This window comes from Sinocyclocheilus rhinocerous, unplaced genomic scaffold, assembly GCF_001515625.1.
Source record: "Sinocyclocheilus rhinocerous isolate Xijiao unplaced genomic scaffold, SAMN03320098_v1.1 scaffold273, whole genome shotgun sequence".
NCBI classification, from domain to species: domain Eukaryota; kingdom Metazoa; phylum Chordata; class Actinopteri; order Cypriniformes; family Cyprinidae; genus Sinocyclocheilus; species Sinocyclocheilus rhinocerous.
Window position 1 is genome coordinate 2,448,607 of NW_015656360.1, and position 18,920 is coordinate 2,467,526.

The 18,920-nt window shown below is 36.6% G+C and overlaps 1 protein-coding gene across 1 annotated transcript in view; it reads right to left on the reverse strand.

Moving 5' to 3' along the window:
• Window positions 1–18,094, reverse strand: part of LOC107720090 (unconventional myosin-XV-like) — a 31,654-nt gene extending 13,560 nt beyond the window's left edge. Inside the window, 33 exon segments of the mRNA XM_016527695.1 lie at window positions 1,154–1,277; window positions 1,929–2,017; window positions 2,126–2,232; window positions 2,977–3,168; window positions 3,465–3,537; window positions 4,326–4,504; window positions 4,589–4,824; window positions 5,036–5,131; window positions 5,267–5,394; window positions 6,306–6,387; window positions 6,627–6,680; window positions 6,769–6,853; window positions 6,937–7,112; window positions 7,639–7,756; window positions 7,841–7,965; window positions 8,060–8,105; window positions 8,224–8,375; window positions 8,456–8,533; window positions 8,634–8,759; window positions 8,868–8,999; window positions 9,098–9,193; window positions 9,301–9,424; window positions 10,268–10,326; window positions 14,087–14,200; window positions 14,328–14,489; window positions 14,603–14,716; window positions 14,822–14,885; window positions 15,091–15,194; window positions 15,790–15,886; window positions 16,772–16,846; window positions 17,051–17,160; window positions 17,436–17,499; window positions 17,961–18,094. Coding sequence (XP_016383181.1) covers window positions 1,154–1,277; window positions 1,929–2,017; window positions 2,126–2,232; window positions 2,977–3,168; window positions 3,465–3,537; window positions 4,326–4,504; window positions 4,589–4,824; window positions 5,036–5,131; window positions 5,267–5,394; window positions 6,306–6,387; window positions 6,627–6,680; window positions 6,769–6,853; window positions 6,937–7,112; window positions 7,639–7,756; window positions 7,841–7,965; window positions 8,060–8,105; window positions 8,224–8,375; window positions 8,456–8,533; window positions 8,634–8,759; window positions 8,868–8,999; window positions 9,098–9,193; window positions 9,301–9,424; window positions 10,268–10,326; window positions 14,087–14,200; window positions 14,328–14,489; window positions 14,603–14,716; window positions 14,822–14,885; window positions 15,091–15,194; window positions 15,790–15,886; window positions 16,772–16,846; window positions 17,051–17,160; window positions 17,436–17,499; window positions 17,961–18,094 — 3,715 coding nt within the window.
• Between the last annotated feature and the right edge of the window lie 826 nt (window positions 18,095–18,920).

Here is an 18,920-nt window from a genome sequence, read left to right on the forward strand (position 1 = left end):
TCTGCTCCCCGCTGTGTGATAATAATAGCTTCGTAGGACTATACATTATTTGGATAAGTAGTCAAATAAAAATGGTTATATCTGATTCTGTTGCATAGAACTGAATAAAAATAATATATTATTTAATATTACTTATTTAATGTTACTTTCAATAAAAGTGTGTTATTCAGTATCATTAAAATTATTGAGTTAAATAAAAAATTCTTACAAAATCACTTTATATTATTTAATAAAATAATAAATAATTATTACAAAGCATTTTCGGTTTCAGTTTTCAGCCAAGTGCATCCAGAATTTTCCGTTTCAGCCCAGAATTTTCATTTCGGTGCATCCCTAATATATATAGTTAAGTATCATTGATTAACTATTACATTTTTTGTTAATATTTTGAATTAGATGTAATTTTTATATTTTCTGTTCTAGTAATTTTGTTGTGTTTTTTTGTTTTTGGATTAGGTTTGTATTAGGTTTTCATCTATAGTTTTTATTCATTTATATTAGTTTATTTAGTTTTAGTTGTTTGAGTACTTCAAGTTAAACTAAAGGAAAATGAGAAATGTTGCTGAAATAAAACACATTTTAAGTTTTTATATTTTATTTCAGGTAACATTTATTTGTTTCAAGTGAAAAAAATGTTAAACATATGACATAATTATGTTGCACCTTAAGCTAACTAAATAACTTAAAATGTTAATATAATTTTATAAATAAAATATAATTCTAATATATAATTAGAATAATATAGAATTATTGTTTACAAAAATATAATTAAAACAAAGTTTCTGCATTCTTGTTAATTAAAAAAAAAAGTACAAAAGTTGCCATTAGCTATTTATTGTTAAGTGTTTGTTTTTTTGTTTTTTACACATACGTATAAGGAACACAAATGGCACCCATTTTGTAGAATGACCCATGGAACACCAATCACCAAAAGCCACAGTCACTTAAAATCACCAAAGCATCAAATCAGTCTAAACAGTACATTGATCATTTATCATGCAAAGCATTTGCAAATGTGCGGTTTACATAATTTGCAAGTCTGAATGTTTATCCGGCAATTGATTGCTTTCAGGTACCAATTGACCCTAGGGTACCCATGCATAATTGATGTGTGGTAAGGAGAGAGCAGAAAGAGAACAGATGCAGAGCTCACCACCAGGCTGCAGTCCGGGGGGATAAGGCCTGCTGGAGAGGGGCTTCTCTCTGTCACCATCCTGCCCTCCAATCCCACCAGCTCCCTTCATACGGCTGGACATGCTGGATGACTTCTCAAAATCCTGCAGAGGAGATAAGGCAAAGCAAAACAGGCTCTCAACTCTGGGCTGGACCGATCCCAGCTCAGTCATACGAGAAATCAATCTCCCCATGGGAGTACCTTATACTCTCTAAGAGGAGCAAGGCCCATTTACTAGCGCAATTGAGACAGAACCATGCTGGCCTAGACCACAAGAGTCTGGTTTTCCATAACCAGTCTAGGATCTTTAAGTTAGCAAAAAATAATAACTTTAAACTAACTAGTCCTTTTTGACTGAAAAATTCTCATGCTTATTTTTTTACAAGTGCCCTCAATCAAATTTTTGTATGAAAATCCCACTGCCATATCTTTATATGTGTTTATAAGCACCAGATATTATCTCAAAATGACAACGCTAATAGCAAAAAAATAAGGTACGCTCAATGCTGTGAGAAATACGGTAAACTAGTAACTTAATCACACCCAATGCAGGGGACCTGGCACCCATAGAGCACATTTGATACACTCAATCACTTACTCCATGAAGATCAAGTGGCCAGTTGTTTTCTTCGTGCATTCTTGTTATATTTTTAAGCTTCTTTCCATAAATAGTTGCATTTAACCTCCAAATAATATTGCTTTTATTACATTTACACTTATCTGAATTAGGCATGAATGAACAAGAAACACTTACCCCATTACCATCAGACAGAACTGGGTCAAACAGGCTGTCGAGATATCTGTCCATGCCTTTCTGAGTTGGTGCCTCACTGAAGTCTGATTCTATTTTTTTTTTTACAGGTAGTGGGAAAAAACACAGGAATCATGCAATTTGCTTTGTACAGAATATGTAAAAACAGCTTAAAAACTAGCCCAAAAAAAACAGCTGACCGTGGCTGTAATATCCAGCTGAGTACGGCAGACTGGAGCTTGGCATTGTCTGAGGGAGCAGAAGTGAGCTGTCATCATCAGAATCAAATCCGCTTCCAAACAGAGCCCTGTGAAAGTTCATATCGAGGACAAAATATTAGATAACAATCCAATAACACTGCAAAAAATATACTTAGCCTATAACAATACTTAAAAAAATTTACAATGTATTTTTTTGCTCATTAAAAAGTTAATTATAAAGAATTTAAAAAATATTTAAAATGATGTACATTAGATCAGTGGCATATACAGTACAAAGCTGTTTAATTATACATGGAGCAGGTTGCATCACAGAGAGCACACAGACAATATATTAGGACCACATGATACTGAGCTATGAATAATATTCACCTTATCCCAACATGCTCCCTGTTATTGGACAATATTACTAGGGGAATTAATCACTTGTGGCTTTGAATAGGGCATTTCTACAATGGCATCTGTAACTGAAAACCTAGATGTCACCCACTAGATGTCATTATAAAGTCCAAGATGAATGACAACTCAGCTAGCAGAGCATTAACAGAAATTATTTATATTTATAATATAAATATTCACTTTTTGTGCCTTATAGGTGAAGTGTGTCATTTCTGTGCTGCTAGTGGCACTAAACAACATTTTCAAGCACTGTTAGTCCTTAGTTTGGAGCCACTAATGCCACAGAAATGGCACTCACTTTTAAATTACATGCAAAACAGATCTATTAAAATATAACTCATATTTATGATCATACATCATATTAGAGTACATAACCCATTTCCAGTGTAAATGAAAGTACAATACACATGCAAGACTATCATGTAGATACTGACAGGCTGGCATTGGACCTAGTTCTGGTGGGACTCTCAGCGGAGATGATGAAGTAGGACTTTTGCTTGGGAAAATTTCTCATCAGTTCCATGTCTGCGATCAAGTCCATTACATAATCATGCCCTGCGAGCTCCGCCCACTGTCCGTGCTCCTTCATGATAACAGAACACCCCTTCCAGGCCTCCGTCACACCCCTACGGATCCAATTAATGAGACTATTCATTTCAGGCAAATTACAGATGGCAGAGATAATGAAGGCCTCATTATAGACTGTACATATCCCAACATGTCCAAAAGAAAGAGCCATGCACTAATGACATGGCATACAGCATGTTAAAAAGCTCCTTGTGATGAATAGATGGTAACATTACAACACCTACACTGGCTGAAAATGAGCAAAATCAAAAGATGTGTTGGCTGACATTGGAGAGAAAAACGGTTGGAACAAAAGAAGGAATACAATAAGGATAGTTTGTGTATGATTGTGTACCTATGCTGTAGAATATCTCCAGCCAAATCCTCCCCACTCGTCCAGGAGTGCATAGGGCAAAGGAAAGATGTCCCTGTCAATAGAACATGACTTTTAACAGCTGTGGTTTGAAGTGAAGACTACACGCAAATGTCTGTTTCTATTCTGTATAGCACTACAGATCAGGTATCACTTGATATAGATGCACTTTACACAATTGTCTCCAGAGGGTTTTAAGAAACAAAGGAACCTGCCTGGCTGATTTAGGAGATTACGATGATGGAAGAGCCTTTCAGGGGTTTATTTAACTGTTTTGTAAGCTATCTATTGAGTTTGTCTTATATAAGTGTGCATATCTCTTTCATTCCAAACAAGGGTATCTCAAAATATTCTGGTTTCAGCTGGTTTTAGCTGATTGGTCAGCTGGTCTTCCAGCCTGGCCAGCTAAAGTAGTAGTCAAAACCAATCTAAAAACAGCCTGCTATTGTAATCAGCTATGACCAGACTGTAACACCAGATAAAACCACCCAACCATCTTAAGCTGGTTACAGTTGTTGTTTTCCAGCAGGGGTTAGTGCTGAAATGTGTGTATGAAGAGTAAAAACTGAGGGGAGGTTGCACCAGTAAAGACTAAATTAGGCAGAAATGTGAGGTAATCAAGGATTTATTAATCAAGGTGTTATTTGACTTAAACTTTAATTCAAATGAAATTTAGAGTAATGGTGCAACAAGACTTAAAGTTTAGTTAAGGTTTAAAGTTAAATGCAACTGAATTAGACCTTGACTCATTTTTATTATGCAACCCACCCTAAGAGTTTTAACTGGCCAACACTGACTCAAGGTTGCAGAAACTCAAACAGTGCAAGTGAAACTGACACACACCATCAAAACAGTGCACCTGCAAAACCATGTTTGCTTTCTTCCTATTGGCTGTCCATTCCAGAAGGGACAATGGGTAAGTCCTCGCAGCCTCCGGTCCATACAGGGACTTCTGCATGGCTTGAATGAGCTTGTGTTGGCCAACAGCTTTGAATCCATTATAGGCATGATCTGAGACAAACCTAATGCATATAAAAGCCAAAACATAATGAAGGCTCAAATGTAGTTTGTGACATAATCAATGTAAATATTGGTGTGTTGCTTACTTCAGAAGGTATTTCTCCATTTTGGCCGATGGTGCAAATGCACTCAGGCAGGCTAGCAGCAGCAGCCAGCCTCTCTCTGAGTTATCTGGATTGGTGTTTCTCCAAACCTGATTGGCAATTTGACATAAGATTTCATCCCGCAAACCAGGGTTGGTAAGCCCCTTCTGGATGATGTAGTTTCCAAATAAATTCTCCTGAGCACCATTTAGATGTGGGTCACCCATAAACCTCAAGATCTACAAAGTGAAAGAAATAACAATGCTAAAGAAGTTGAAATCACACTGACTTATGGCTACAACAGAGGCACATATCTTCACATAACAATCTCGTGCTCTATGGAGAAAATGAATGGGATTTTCATGCCAGAACTCACATTTGAGCTCTATTGCATGTACACTATAATAAATGGCAAAGACAAAATCTTTAACAGAATATAATGCAGCGTACCATGATAAAGACATCTAGAGCGTCATGTATAAGATCGTCATCGATGTGGGTTAGTGGTGTCTTTAAAGGTGCAGTTAACATTCCAAACTTTGCCTCCTATTCATTCATCAAAATAAAAAAAATAAAAAAACATACAACTTAATATACAGTATATCAGTCAGACCAGAACAAAATATCTGAGTACGAGAGATTATTTGTGATTTTGGAATAAATTGCTTAAGCAAGTCTTACTTTGAAGTGAATCTGGACAAATTTGGAAATAGTGTAGTTGTTGATGTCAAGAGGTAGCGTGAGCTGTGACTCCACCTGAACTGTGGGAGCCTGGACTAAAGCCAAACAATCAGAATGGAGCTCTCTACCTCCTAAAAAGACGTGAGAGGTGAGAAGTGAGACAGGCAGTGCATGCTGTATATACATGCTACGGTTCACTACTATAAGTTTGGGGTCGGTAAGGATTTTTAATCTTTTATGCTCAATTTATTGTCTATTCTCTTTATTATTAGTGTTTTTATTACCTTAAATTATATGTATGTCTGCACTATGTTTGTACTTTCTGTACTGGAAGCTCCTGTGTGTGTAAACACACTTGGCAATAAAGAGCTTTCTGAATCTGATTCTGATTCAACAAGGCTGTTTATTTAATGAAAAAATACAGTAAAAACAGCAAAATTGTCAAATATTATTAAAGTTTAAAACAACTGTTTCTATTTTTAACTGTAATTTACTCTTGTGATGTCAAAGCTGAATTTTCAGCATCATTACTCCAGTCATGCTCAATTTATTGTCTATTCTCTTTATTATTAGTGTTTTTATTACCTTAAATTATATGTATGTCTGCACTATGTTTGTACTTTCTGTACTGGAAGCTCCTGTGTGTGTAAACACACTTGGCAATAAAGAGCTTTCTGAATCTGATTCTGATTCAACAAGGCTGTTTATTTAATGAAAAAATACAGTAAAAACAGCAAAATTGTCAAATATTATTAAAGTTTAAAACAACTGTTTCTATTTTTAACTGTAATTTACTCTTGTGATGTCAAAGCTGAATTTTCAGCATCATTACTCCAGTCTTCAGTGTCACATGATCCTTCAGAAATCATTCTAATATGCTGATTTAGTGCTAAAGAAACTGCTTTATGGCTTTAGGCTGCTTTATGTGAAAACCTTGATACATTTTTTATGATTCTTTGATAAACAGAAAGTTCAATATCATTTATTTAAATATATATTATGTTATATTAGTGTTTCTTAGCGTGAGAAAATGCAGTACCAGCGGCTGCCTGCAGCAATGCTCCGAGTTCTGCTGGAATGACCAGATGTGTGACGTTGACCACTTCCCGTTTAGACAGCTCCTGCAAATAAAGGATATAGTGTATTATTCAGAACAGATTTTGATCAATTTAAGTTTTTCAGTGGAAACAATTTCATAATATTTCACCCTATATGCTGTAGGCATAAGAAATACAGTAAAATGTGGTCCATTTAGACAGTAAATGTCATTATAACCATTTCTTTTCTATATGTCACCCTATATACTGTAGGCATAAGAAATACAGTAAAATGTGGTCCATTTAGTAAATTTCATTATAACCATTTCTATTCTCTTTTGCTCCTCTTCTGCCTTTCTCCTGGCCTCGTATCTCAGCTAAAACAAAAGAAAAAGAAGCAAAACTATTAAATGTGGGATTGTTGCTCAGCCTGACCACTATGCACTAAAACCGCATTGTTCTTACCTTAATGTATCTCTTGCGATCAACGTACATATGGATCAGAGAGCGGAATTTCACCAGGCTAGCTCTCATTTTCACATACCGTTTTCTGTGCAAAGAATGTAAAATAATATTTTACAAAAGGGGTCTTAGGAGCCAGAAAGATTTAGAGTGATAAATGATCGTTTGTACCTTGTGAGAAAGCCTCGGCAGTGGGCCTGCAGCCGTATGATCTTCATGCGGAAGGCCGTATAGCGTTTTCTCACAAAGAACATCCTGACGTAACGCTGCAAAATCAGGGCAGCTACGTGCCTTACTCTGTCCCTCTTGCTCTCCAACAGGAAGTATATGTCCTCTTTCATGAACAACTAACAAACAAAATGTGCAATGCTCATGTAGCCAGACCTTTCACATCATAAAGTCTGGTCCACATTGTAAAATATCTGTGCCAAGGACTACCTGTGGGTGGTGTGACAGACTAAGGCTGCGTCCAAATCGCATACTCTCTGAGTAGGAACTTCTTTCGAATAAGTAATTACTTTACAATCATTAAAAAGTATATTCTTTATAGTATGAATGAAATCCAGACATACTACATCTGTCATGTTGTCATTGTCATGTGACCTACCAACATCAGTTATGTTGCTTCACTGCCATTCATAACTCATCTACTATGGCCTCATGGGATGCTAAAGTATCCATCAGATGTGCACTTCGGAATCTCGCCGGAAGTAGTAAGTCATCCAGGCGTGTTTTATGAATACTGTGAATTCAGACATACTACTCTTTTCACATATGTTTTACGCCTACTATATAGTAGGAAAGTATACGATTTCGGACGCAGCCTAAGACTAGGTGAAATGTGACAAGTGCACTTATCAGAATCATGCTCACCTTGCTGACACCGACTTGAAATGCTCCTGGTCTAACAGGACAAAGCTTCCTCAACATGATGACACAGTTTTCACCACTGGCAGGAGGCGGCTGTTTGAGGCCTAGCAGGGACTTGTATCTTAATACAACCAAATAATTGAATAATTAATTCAATTTGAGTCTTTAAATTGCCTCTTCTTAGTTTGACACTTCTAGCTCTTACCTGAAAAGGAAGACATCAAATGGCATTCTGATTGGATAGCCGTCACTCCTGATTCGAATTGTTTCCAAAATCCCAGAATAGTTAAGTTGGGCATTGACCAGCTCCATGTCAAACACACCAGGCTCCTGCGGTGTTATACACACTCTCTCAATCAATTTCAATTCCAGTCAAGATGCAAATAGCTTAATACCTCTGAACCCAGTGACTCCTGTTCCTTACCTTGTTTTGGTTTGGCTTTATGCACCTCACAAAATATGGGTTGGCTCTGTTAGTACAAAATAGAAGAAAGTACTTGGTGATAAATAACGTACATGAATCTGAAGCTAATCAAAGTCAACAAGAGATTCATGTAGACAGCGTAATGCACACTTTAGGTGGTCTACCTCTCCATCTTTTCAATGAGCTCCATGAGGGATAGTTGGAACTTGGCTGCCACCGTTGAGGCCTGATATCGCCGCGTTACTGTGCTGTTCTTCCCAACATGGGATTGTTGGTTGAGGGCCTCAGCATAGCTCATAAAGAGATAGGCAACCATCTAAAACCACAGTGAGATAAGGTTCCGTTTATTAGGGTCATTTAATTCCTAGCTAATGATAGCTAAATCATTTCTCTTACCTTATTTTTGCTCTGAATAAAAAGGTCAAGAACATCCTGGTGAACTTGATCGTAATTCTTATCCAGAAATTTATGAACCTGTGAAGCATCACAGAAAGTTCGGACCATTCCTCCACTAATACTTTATTAGGGAATAATTCAAATATTTGATAGTTCAACGCAAGTAGTTTAAATGCACCTGATAAGTGACCTTCCCAGCATAATGCTTGATAGTAAATTCAGGGAGAGGCATTTTTGGCTTGGAATACAGTGGATTGTTGCCATGATGATAGTGGCATTTCTGAAGGAAGGTATGATCTGTAGCCTAGTAGAAATATTATTTAAAAGGAGGTTAATTAAAATGTGATGCAAACTAGTAGCGATGAATAGATAAACACTAACAAGAACACTGAACAGTAAGAAGAAATGACACCTGTGGAAACCCGCTCTGATCATCAAGAATTCGGAGTATCCCATGAGGCTTTGCTGCAATGAGGTCAATGCAGGCCTGGTTGTCAGAGAAAGGCACCTCTTCCCAGTTGATTTGCTCTCTGTTATATTCATCCTTGGATATTCAAAAGAAAATCATTTTTCAGATGCATACCACAGGCAATTTACTCATCTCCAGTTCTCAGAGGATTAGAGTGAATAAAGACAGCTTACTTGTTCTTCTTTGAAAATGACCCTGTTGAAAAAGAACTGAAGGTACTCATTTGCATAATTTATGCAAAGCTGTTCAAAGCTGTTGAAGGTAAGGTCCTACAAAGCACAAAAAAGATTCATTCGTACGAAATCCAAATTTTACAGCAATGTAGAGTATTAGCAAACCCTTTTACTGGGTGAGCAAACAAGTTACAGCAGCATACCTCAAATCCATAGATATCAAGGATGGAGATAGAAAGTGCTTCATTCCGAGGATAAACCTGCCTATTTATTCTGTCTGTTAGCCAGCTGAACAGAAGGGAATACAGGATCTTGGCAACAGCATCTCTGTTGTTTGAGAGGGAAAATTACCATAATTTGATTACTTTAGTGCTCAGTAGTTAGACAATAATATCTCAAGAACCCTACATGCAGTTTTTCCATTTCATCTATAAGGATGAAGCTCTCTGAATGTCTGCCTGGAACTTTTCATGACACTAATGCTAAAACTAATACACATGAATGTTCATTACTCTCTTTGTTTTTCAATTCCATATTTCTTATTTCTTATTTAATTCTTTAATTAATTTAATTCATTAGCCCTTTATTTTTTTATTAAACCCCTTTTGCTTTGGATTTTTTGAATTTTTATTGAATTCTAGGAAGTGTGCCTTGTCACACAACTTCACTTAAAGTTGCAATTTTATGCAGAAAATTATCCTATTTGCTGAAAAATATAACTGACATAAATGTCATATCCCGACAATATCTGTGACGGCCCTATAGCCTCTGTAAATAGTCAAATAAAACGGGCTGCAGTCAGATTTAGCCAATCAGAAGGCTTGTAAAGGGAGTTCTGCCTGTCAATCATTTTCTGCATCCACCGGACGCTGAGAGAATGATAGACTCATCTGAAGTACTTTTCAGGAGTTTGTAGGGTGTGAAATATTAGCATTAAAGATTACAGCTTACAAGGCCAAACGTCGAAAAGACTAGGAAGACGGAACCAAAAAACAAACAAGACGAGAGGGAACACCGGTAAACTTTCCCGGAGAAAGTTGAGAGCTTCAAAGCGCTTGAAAGCAGATGCCGAGCCTGCTTTTCTTCTGCTTGACACGTACAAACGCCATGGTTACACCGGTTATGTCTAAGTGAAATATAGCATATGGAAATGCATTGTAGTTTTTCTACCTGGCATCAATTGCACTCTCAACAGTCAAGGGGGTGAAGATCTTTTCCCTCATTGTTTCCTGTTTAAAAAAAAGTACAGAATAATCAGAAATACTTGTAGCAAGGTTTCTGAAAAGGATAAACGTACATGTTCTGTTATATTAAAACACAACACTTTTACTGTGTTGTGGAAACCAGCTTTTAATGGAAACCAACTTTATTCAAATGTTGCTGATCTCTTTGAGATGAAATGTTGCTAAGGCACTATCAGTAGGCAAGTGAAACTGATATGGCCCTTAAGAGGAGCAGCCTACAGCGCTAGTGTCGGTAGATGTAAACACACCCCGGCATCTGTGGCAAGACGATACTAATCCCTTTCAACTGATGACATTAAGGCCTTTAAATAAAAAATCTTTCCTTAAATAGTTTAACGTTGTGGTAGAAGAATTCTCCTTCTCATTCACTTTACTTGGATATATCTGTCTCTTAGCGGGATAAAATTCTGGTCTCGATGTCTGAAAGCAGGGCTTTAATGGTTTCATCAGATAAGAAAAGCCTGGTAGCATGAGATCACCATGCAATTCAGTTGGACAAAGCGAAATGACTTTGAGTATGGTCCTCTCCTGTTACATAGGGAGTACCTGATTCTCTAATGAAAAGAATTAGCTAAATTACTTTAAGAGCCCTCAGAGGTGTCACAGTAGCAGCCATGAGTAGTACTCTAAATGACTTAGCACATTTCAACATGGCAATGGGACTGTGAACATTGATGAGCACTGGCTCTATCCAAGACCAACTGAGACAAAGGCTGATCTGAAACAAGATGCTGTGTGAAGGATCATATGAAAGGTTTTTCGATGATACATCTGAAATCAGGAACTGATATGGCTCTGATGTGAGGAAAGATGCTGAAACAGAATACGCATATGTTGATGGTGTCCATCAGAGGAAGGTTGAGAATCAACTCTACATACCTCAGATGGAAAATATGTGAAATGGAAACAATTGGGAGTTCATAAGGAAACATCTTGTTCTTTTAAAAACCCTGGATGCTTCTTCATTTCCAGAAACTGTACTGAACAAGGAATGCTGGAACTTTAAAGACTTTTCCTTTTGTTGGTGTGGAATTTTGGACAGTTTCAAACATTTCTCAGGTTTGAATAGGAACAGTCATTTGAATAAGCTCTCTATTTGTTTTAATTGACACATCTGAGAGATTTTACTATTGGGCCTTGCCTTTTCATGAATTGATATAAATTATTAGACTGAAATAGGAGCATATATATGTAGCATGCATTTGCAGCTGCTATCTATCATCATGTTTTGTTATATTATTAATGTAAACAGTTAAAATATTTTCTCCATCCCTCATTCACAATATCTTTGTCATAGCATTGCTTGTTTTGTCTCGATCAGCATGACAGTGTCATTGGCTCAAGCAGTGGATATGATTTTAAGGCGGGTTTGTCTGATGCAGAAGGTCAAGGTTTGGCTAGTTAGCAAGGTTGAGTTAGCCCCTGTTGGTAATACCATAACTACACCATAGATCTATACTAAGATGTTCATTACTTTACTAAGGGGTTCCAGAAGTAAAAAATCCCATGTATTTTCTTCATAGGGGAATTTCAACATATATTTAAATAATTGTGTTCAACAGCAGAATTTCTGGTAGAATTACCCATGAGAAATTTCCACCAATCAAATAATTATGACAAGCAAATAGCACCAAAAAACTCTTTAGCAGCTGCCCATTCCCATGAAGCACTGCAAATGACGAATGATGAGTCAATTTGCCTACGCTCTCAAAGTATTTCAATATTTGTATGCATAATATGCATAACAATGAATGTAAAATATATTCTTTATCTTTGAATCAGTAGTTTTGTTTCTCATCATTTTTAATTTGATTATGCCATTCACAATGCTTCAAGGGATTGTATTTTTTTTCTTCATTAAAGCTATTTAGTACACAGTATTATATTGTCTTTTTGTCCCATTTTAGCACTTTTTGTTCCCTTCAAATCAAAGTTTGTTATGTTATAATTGTTGTTATGTTGTAATTCACGGCTTGTTTCCTGGCTTATAACTTTCAAAAATATAACTTATGTAACTTATAACAAAGCCTTTTTTAAAACCCTTACGAGAAAAAAAAAAATGAATGGGAAGAATACTTCTTAAACTGCTGAAAAAGTGGATGAGCACTGTTGCACTTTAGAAAGTAAAATTTTGTTACACAATCCTTTTGATCACAGTGTATTCACAGTAGAACAGCCATTTAGGTTTTGGAGATGTTGAATGTGATTGTGGTGGACTGGTTAAGCAGGGTTAATACTGCGTCAGACCTCTTGGTGGCACCCCTGCAGAGGGTTGGATGGTATTTGCTACACAATAAAGACATAAAAACACACAGTCTATGATGGGAGGCTGATATGACTTCAGGGCCCCTTGATGTCTGTTTCTGCCCAGGGTTTTCCCTGACTGGGTTACACCAGTTACCACAGTGATATGGCCTGCTGCCCTGCCATAATCAACTTGGCATGTTATACTATCTGAGGGATTTGGGGCTTATACGCACCATTTGCGGCTTTCTTTTGGTGTCTTGTGCTTGCTATCAAATTGAGCAGTCTTGACATTTGGATGGTTGTGTTTCCAAGAAAAATTATTTAAAGAAAACGATGTAATGATAAATCCTTCACTAACAGTATGTTGATACTTGGCGTGGGACCTTGACGTAAGGTCTGCCTGGAGGTCATGTAAGGTCTAGAGGTGAGTCACTGACTCTTCCTGTTAATATCCTCGAGTCCAGTCTATCTCAAACAGTGTCAAACAGTGTCAGTTCATGTGAAACACAATATGCAGTGGCTGCAAAAATATTTAGACACTCAAGCCATTAAGTCTATGAATGTCATTATGACAAAGCAGTTGTCATCTATTATAGAGAAAGACAGCATGCTTTTCAGTCAAGCACTTAAAAACAAAACATTTGTTCAAAATTGACTCTTTGTGGTTCTCAAACGTTAGTGTAATATGTTTAGCGTTCATTTGCTGAACTACAGTGTGTACTTGAGGGAAACTGACTTCTTTCCTTGAGGGAAATTGACTTCCTACATCTAGTGAAAATCATCTGTAAATCCAGTAAATAATGCTAGTTCTGAGAAAAAAATACATTTTGCATTGATCGTTTATTTTATTATCCAGTACAATAAAATAACAATAATGCATTAAGACAATTGTATTATCTAATGCAAAAAAAATAATTTAAAATTTGACTTAAGTGTCCAAAGGTTTTTGGGCTGCTGTATATAACAATCCTCGCTATAAGTATATTTTATATTGCTGCTGTAATACAGGTACTCCTGTAGAAGTTAGATAAGAAGATAACTAGAGGGACTTCTTTTTTTTTCACTTTCAGTGCTAGCATATGTTCAAGTTGTTTTGGTCATGTGTCTTGTTTCTCATTGGTTGGATTGTGTCACCCATTTTGTTTGATATAGCCCTCATGTTGCTATTGTCTCTTTTCTAGCTGTGTCTCCTGTAACCATTGTTGGTGAGTGTCATGTTTTATGTTCAGGTTTAAGTTCTTGTTCATTTCATGTTTCTTTGTCAAGTCAAGTCTTCTGGATATCAAACTGCACTTGGGTTTCATCACAACTCACCTACAGTGGACTGTAATGTTACAATAATAAAATATTTACAGTATAATAGCATTTTAATTTTATTAAATAAGTTGTTTCAACTAAGTATAAAGCATACCCAAAACTAGAAACTACATATGTGTTATGTAACATGTGATAATGTTTTGTTTAGTATTGAAGACATTATCAAGCAGGTTTTTCTTACCGTGACTTTGAAAGTAATGGACTTCTGTAGACCCTCTGGGGAAATCTGTAGAATTTCAGCCACCACTCGGATCTCCTGAGCACTTACAACTGATGCCACTTCCTGAGATTCAGTCTGCCAAGATATGGAGTCAAAAAAAAAAGAAACTTAATTCATGGCACCACTAAAAAAGGCCATCATAACACATCAACAAGAGGGAAATCCAAGTGAGGAGGATACATTTGATTGAATTTCACTGTACCTCATATCTCTCAAAGAAGACATTTCCTAAGTGGAGGATGGAAGACAGGATCCTGAAGATACCACTCTGGTCTTCGGCACTGAAGTTAAGTATTTCCATGGCACTGAGGAGCCTGCGGAAGTCCTCCCCATCATTTTTGCCAACAATCTCACAGTCTCCACCCTTGCAACCAAAAAGAGCATCCACGAAAGAGAAAAGCAGTTTAACAGCAGTGCTTTTGAATTTTTGAGGCTTTTATTGCTATAATGATCTAGATGATTAAACCATGGCCTCACTTGATTGAGGTAATAATACGTCTCTGCGTCTTGAAGGTATAAAGACTGTTTCTGCTGTGAAGGAAGGCCTACAAGCATCTCATAAAAAATGTGATAGTTTCTTTCATCTTTGGCCTAAGAGATACAAAATTAAGGAAATTAACCTTTCAGACGTTTATAAAGAATTTGTTTATTGAATGATGAACTTTTAAATGTCCATATGAGCATTATGCAAAGTACCTGAAACACAATCCTGGACTTTTCAAGTAGATACTGTGAGGTTATGGCACCGCTGATTACCCCTCTGTTTGAAGCAAGAAAATCAGACAAGCATTAATATGTAATTTGCAACTTAACCCATGTACACCAACATACAGGCCTTTTAACTAGCCTCATGTTAATCTTGACCCTGTTATCCTCTTTCAGTTGTAAAGTTACTCCAAAGAAATGCTTCCTCTTAATAGGTGTGTCCATAACACAGTAAAGAGACTTGATATTGATGAACTTACTCTTCCATAAATATTTCCATGTATTTCCCAAATCGACTGGAGTTATCGTTCCGTACAGTTTTGGCATTTCCAAAAGACTCTAAAAGAGGAGTTGCTTCAAGAATCTGTAGAATAAGCCATAAGTACATAACTGTGTGAGGGATGTAGCAATAAACTGCTGTAATTATACAACACTGCAAAGTACTATCCTTTTAATTCCTGTTAAACTATCTAAAATACTTAAAACAAGATAAATTTACTTTAAAAAAAGCAACACTGCATGAGAAATGCGTTCATAGATTCTATCTTGAATGTGAGTGTATATTGTATTACTGCACTCACTGGCAGATACAATCTATGACAAGTCTTAATTTTACTGTCTTCCATTAAGCAAAAAGTGCATATGATCACTTGAACAATATGAACAACACACTTTTTACTTTATTATTTATTATTATAAATAATAATGATATTATTTATTTATTATTATTATATATACATTTTAATATTTTATAGGTAATTACAAAAAAACTTTTGCACACTTGCATATCCCAAAGTGCAACAACTCATGCAACATAGGGTACAAACAACAGAAGGCCAAACAGAAGTACAATACCTCAATCTGTATCGTTGCATAAAAGTTAAATAGAAGAAAAAGATGAGTTAAAAAATGTGCATGAACTGAGTTTTAACAGTTTTAAAAGAGTTCATGAGCTTAACTCATACCTGCTGTGTGATGTTCTGTTTGTGATGTATTGCGGCTAAGTACCGGAGAACTAGCTTTGTGGTCTCTGTTTTACCAGAGCCACTCTCCCCACTGAAAGACAATAAGCACATTTAAACCACATGATGACTGTAACCCCCTAAATGACCAGTTTAACTACTTAATTGCACTTTAAATTGGCACAGAATGTGGCTTGGCATGCGAGGAACCGATTTCCTTGTCTTTTGCTATGCACTTAAGTAATGAGCTAGGTGTCTGATCAGCAGACAGAAGTGAAACTGAATGCTTGAGTGTGACTGTCGTTCCAGCTACTGTGAACAGCCATGGGTGCATTTCACAGAGACATGATCTGCTGCTGCAATCATGGCCTAGACATCAGTAGTCTTTCCTTACAGCTATCTCCATCAGAGCTAGGTTTAAAGTTTTCCAGGAGATCAGTTGTGTCAAGTAGAACTGACACTGATGGTTGCATCCGTGTAAAAGACTACTTGAGGTGACAGGACATAGATCAGCTATTTGAATTCTGACAATTCCTTTGTTAGATCTTCCATACCACATAATTATGAGTTAAGTTGAACAGTGTTTAAATATATTTTAAAGGGGTCATATGATGCTGCTAAAAATAACATTATTTGGTGTAATGAAATGTGTTTATGCGGTTTAAGGTTAAAAAAACACATTATTTTCCACATAGTGTACATTATTGTTTCTCCTCTATGCCCCGCCTTTCTGAAACGCGTACATTTTTACAAAGCTCATCGGTCTGAAAAAGCGAGGTGTGCTCTGAGTTGACTCTTAACTTTTATAAAGAATATCTCTTTGGATTTGAGACTTTAGTCTTTGCAACTTTACAGATCTTCTTTATGCACCAAGAGCTTGTAACACTCCAAAGAGAAAGGAAAAATTTAAATTGCATCATATGACCCCTTTAAATATTTCACTTACATTCTGTGAGATCAAAGTGTACCTTAATCCTACCTGATAATAATGCACTGGTTTTCTTTGGCATCCATCATTTTTGTGTATGAAGCATTTGCAATGGCAAATAGATGTCTGAAGACACAATGGAGAAGCACAACAAATGAAAGAAAAAAGTACAATATAAGCAATTAGCCTTGCATTGATAAGAAAGTTCATTTTATAACAGTGCCAGTGCAAAAAAACTGTAAATGAATTCATTTGTTCATTTACTATTGTGAATGAATCAATGAATGAATGAATTTATTTATTGACTTATTTATTTATTTATTAACTTACGGAGGATTCTCTCCAAGCGCATGCCCTTTGTGTTGCAGAACCATGTCTGTTCCGTAGATGTTGAACATCTTGTATGGATTAACAGACACCAGGATACTTCCAATGTAAGTCTTGGAAGAAAACAAAATTATTAGTTAATAATCTGTTTTTGATTATAGTTCATTAATTAATTTAATTAGAATTTTATTCATTTTATTTCATTTTAAAGTTCATGTAAAATTCTTAGTAATAAACTTTTTACAGTATAATAGCATTTTAATATTATTTAACCAGTGGTTTTAAAATACATACTTTTTAGTTCTAAAGAAACACATGAATAGTACATTTATGTGTTTCTTTATAACTAAGATATGCAAATATGCAGTGGACTTTGCAATTTACTTACATATATCAAATTGCGTTCAAACCTTTTCTTCAAATTCAGTAACACAGCACCTTCGTGCAGTTCCCTGGAAAGAGTTTTATTCTTTAAGAAAGCATTTTCTTTTAAATGTGAACACAAAATTTCAGTTATCATATATACTGTGTTTGTGTGTGTGTGTGTGTGTGTGTGTGTGTGTGTGTGTGTGCGCGTTTTTGTGACAAATGAGGACATAGATTTGTGTTTTTCTATCCCAGTGAGGACTTAAACCTGAATACACACGGACTCATGGGGACTCTTGTCATCGTCATGGGGAAACAAACTTGTACAGAATTTTTTTTTTTTGAGAATGTAAAAATGCAGAAAGTTTTCTATGAGGGGTAGGTTTAGGTGTAGAGCGATAGAATATACAGTTTGTACGGTATTAAAAACCATTACGCCTATGGAGAGTCCCCACAAGGACAGTAAACCAGACGTGTGTGTGTGTGTGTGTGTGTGTGTGTGTGTGTACTGGTTTGGCCCTGAATCTGAGGGGTCACTACTGCATACCTTGGGTCCTCTGGAGAACATCCCAGTGTTGACGGCAACTTGTAGGATGCTTTGCGCAAGTTAACGTTCGTCAAGGCATTTCCCAGGAAGGGTGATGTGGGAGATTCACTTTGAGCTGGTTGACCTCTTGTCATGACTGATCCATCAGGCAATCTGTAAGATGCTTTACGAAGGTTTTGGTTCTGAAGGGCACTGGACAGCATTGAAGGGGGAGCTTGCTCTTGTTTTGGATTTCTAAACAGGCCAGAGGCACTAGGTAAGCGATAGTTGGCCTTACCAACATTTTGTAGTGCACTTGACAAATTAGAAGAAATTGATTTCTCTGGTTCTTGTTCAGAGCTCTTAGTCAAAAGTGTTCCATCAGGAAGTCTGTAGGAAGCTTTACGAAGGTTTGAATTCAAAAGAGCACTTGAAAGAAGTGGAGAGGATGACTGTTCTGCTGGTTGGTTTCGAGAAAAGAGAGAGCCATCAGGTAGTTTATAGGATGCTTTACGCAGGTTAATATTCTGTAGAGCTCTTCCCAGGTACGGTGAGGAATTTGTTGTGTCCGCGGCTTCATCAGTGCTATTGGATACAAGTGTTCCATCAGGAAGCCTGTAACTTGCTTTTCGAATGTTAGGATTCCGGAGAGCATTGGATAACAGTGAAGAAGATTGAGCTGGTTGTGCTGGCTCATTTCTTGATATTATTGTACCATCTGGGAGCCTATAAGTTGCTTTCCGGAGACTAGGGTTTTGCAAAGCATTTGACAGAACAGATGTAGTCATCTCCTCTTTTTGGCCTCCAAAATTCCTTGATATTATTGATGTATCAGGTAGTCGAAAGGAAGCACCTTGAAGGTTTGGATTCTTTAATGCATTTGACAAAGGGGATGAATAATCCTGTGCTTGCTGGAAAGGAGTAGGATTTCTCTGTAAAGGAGAAGAATAGGATGCATTTCTTAAGTTAGGATTCTTAAGT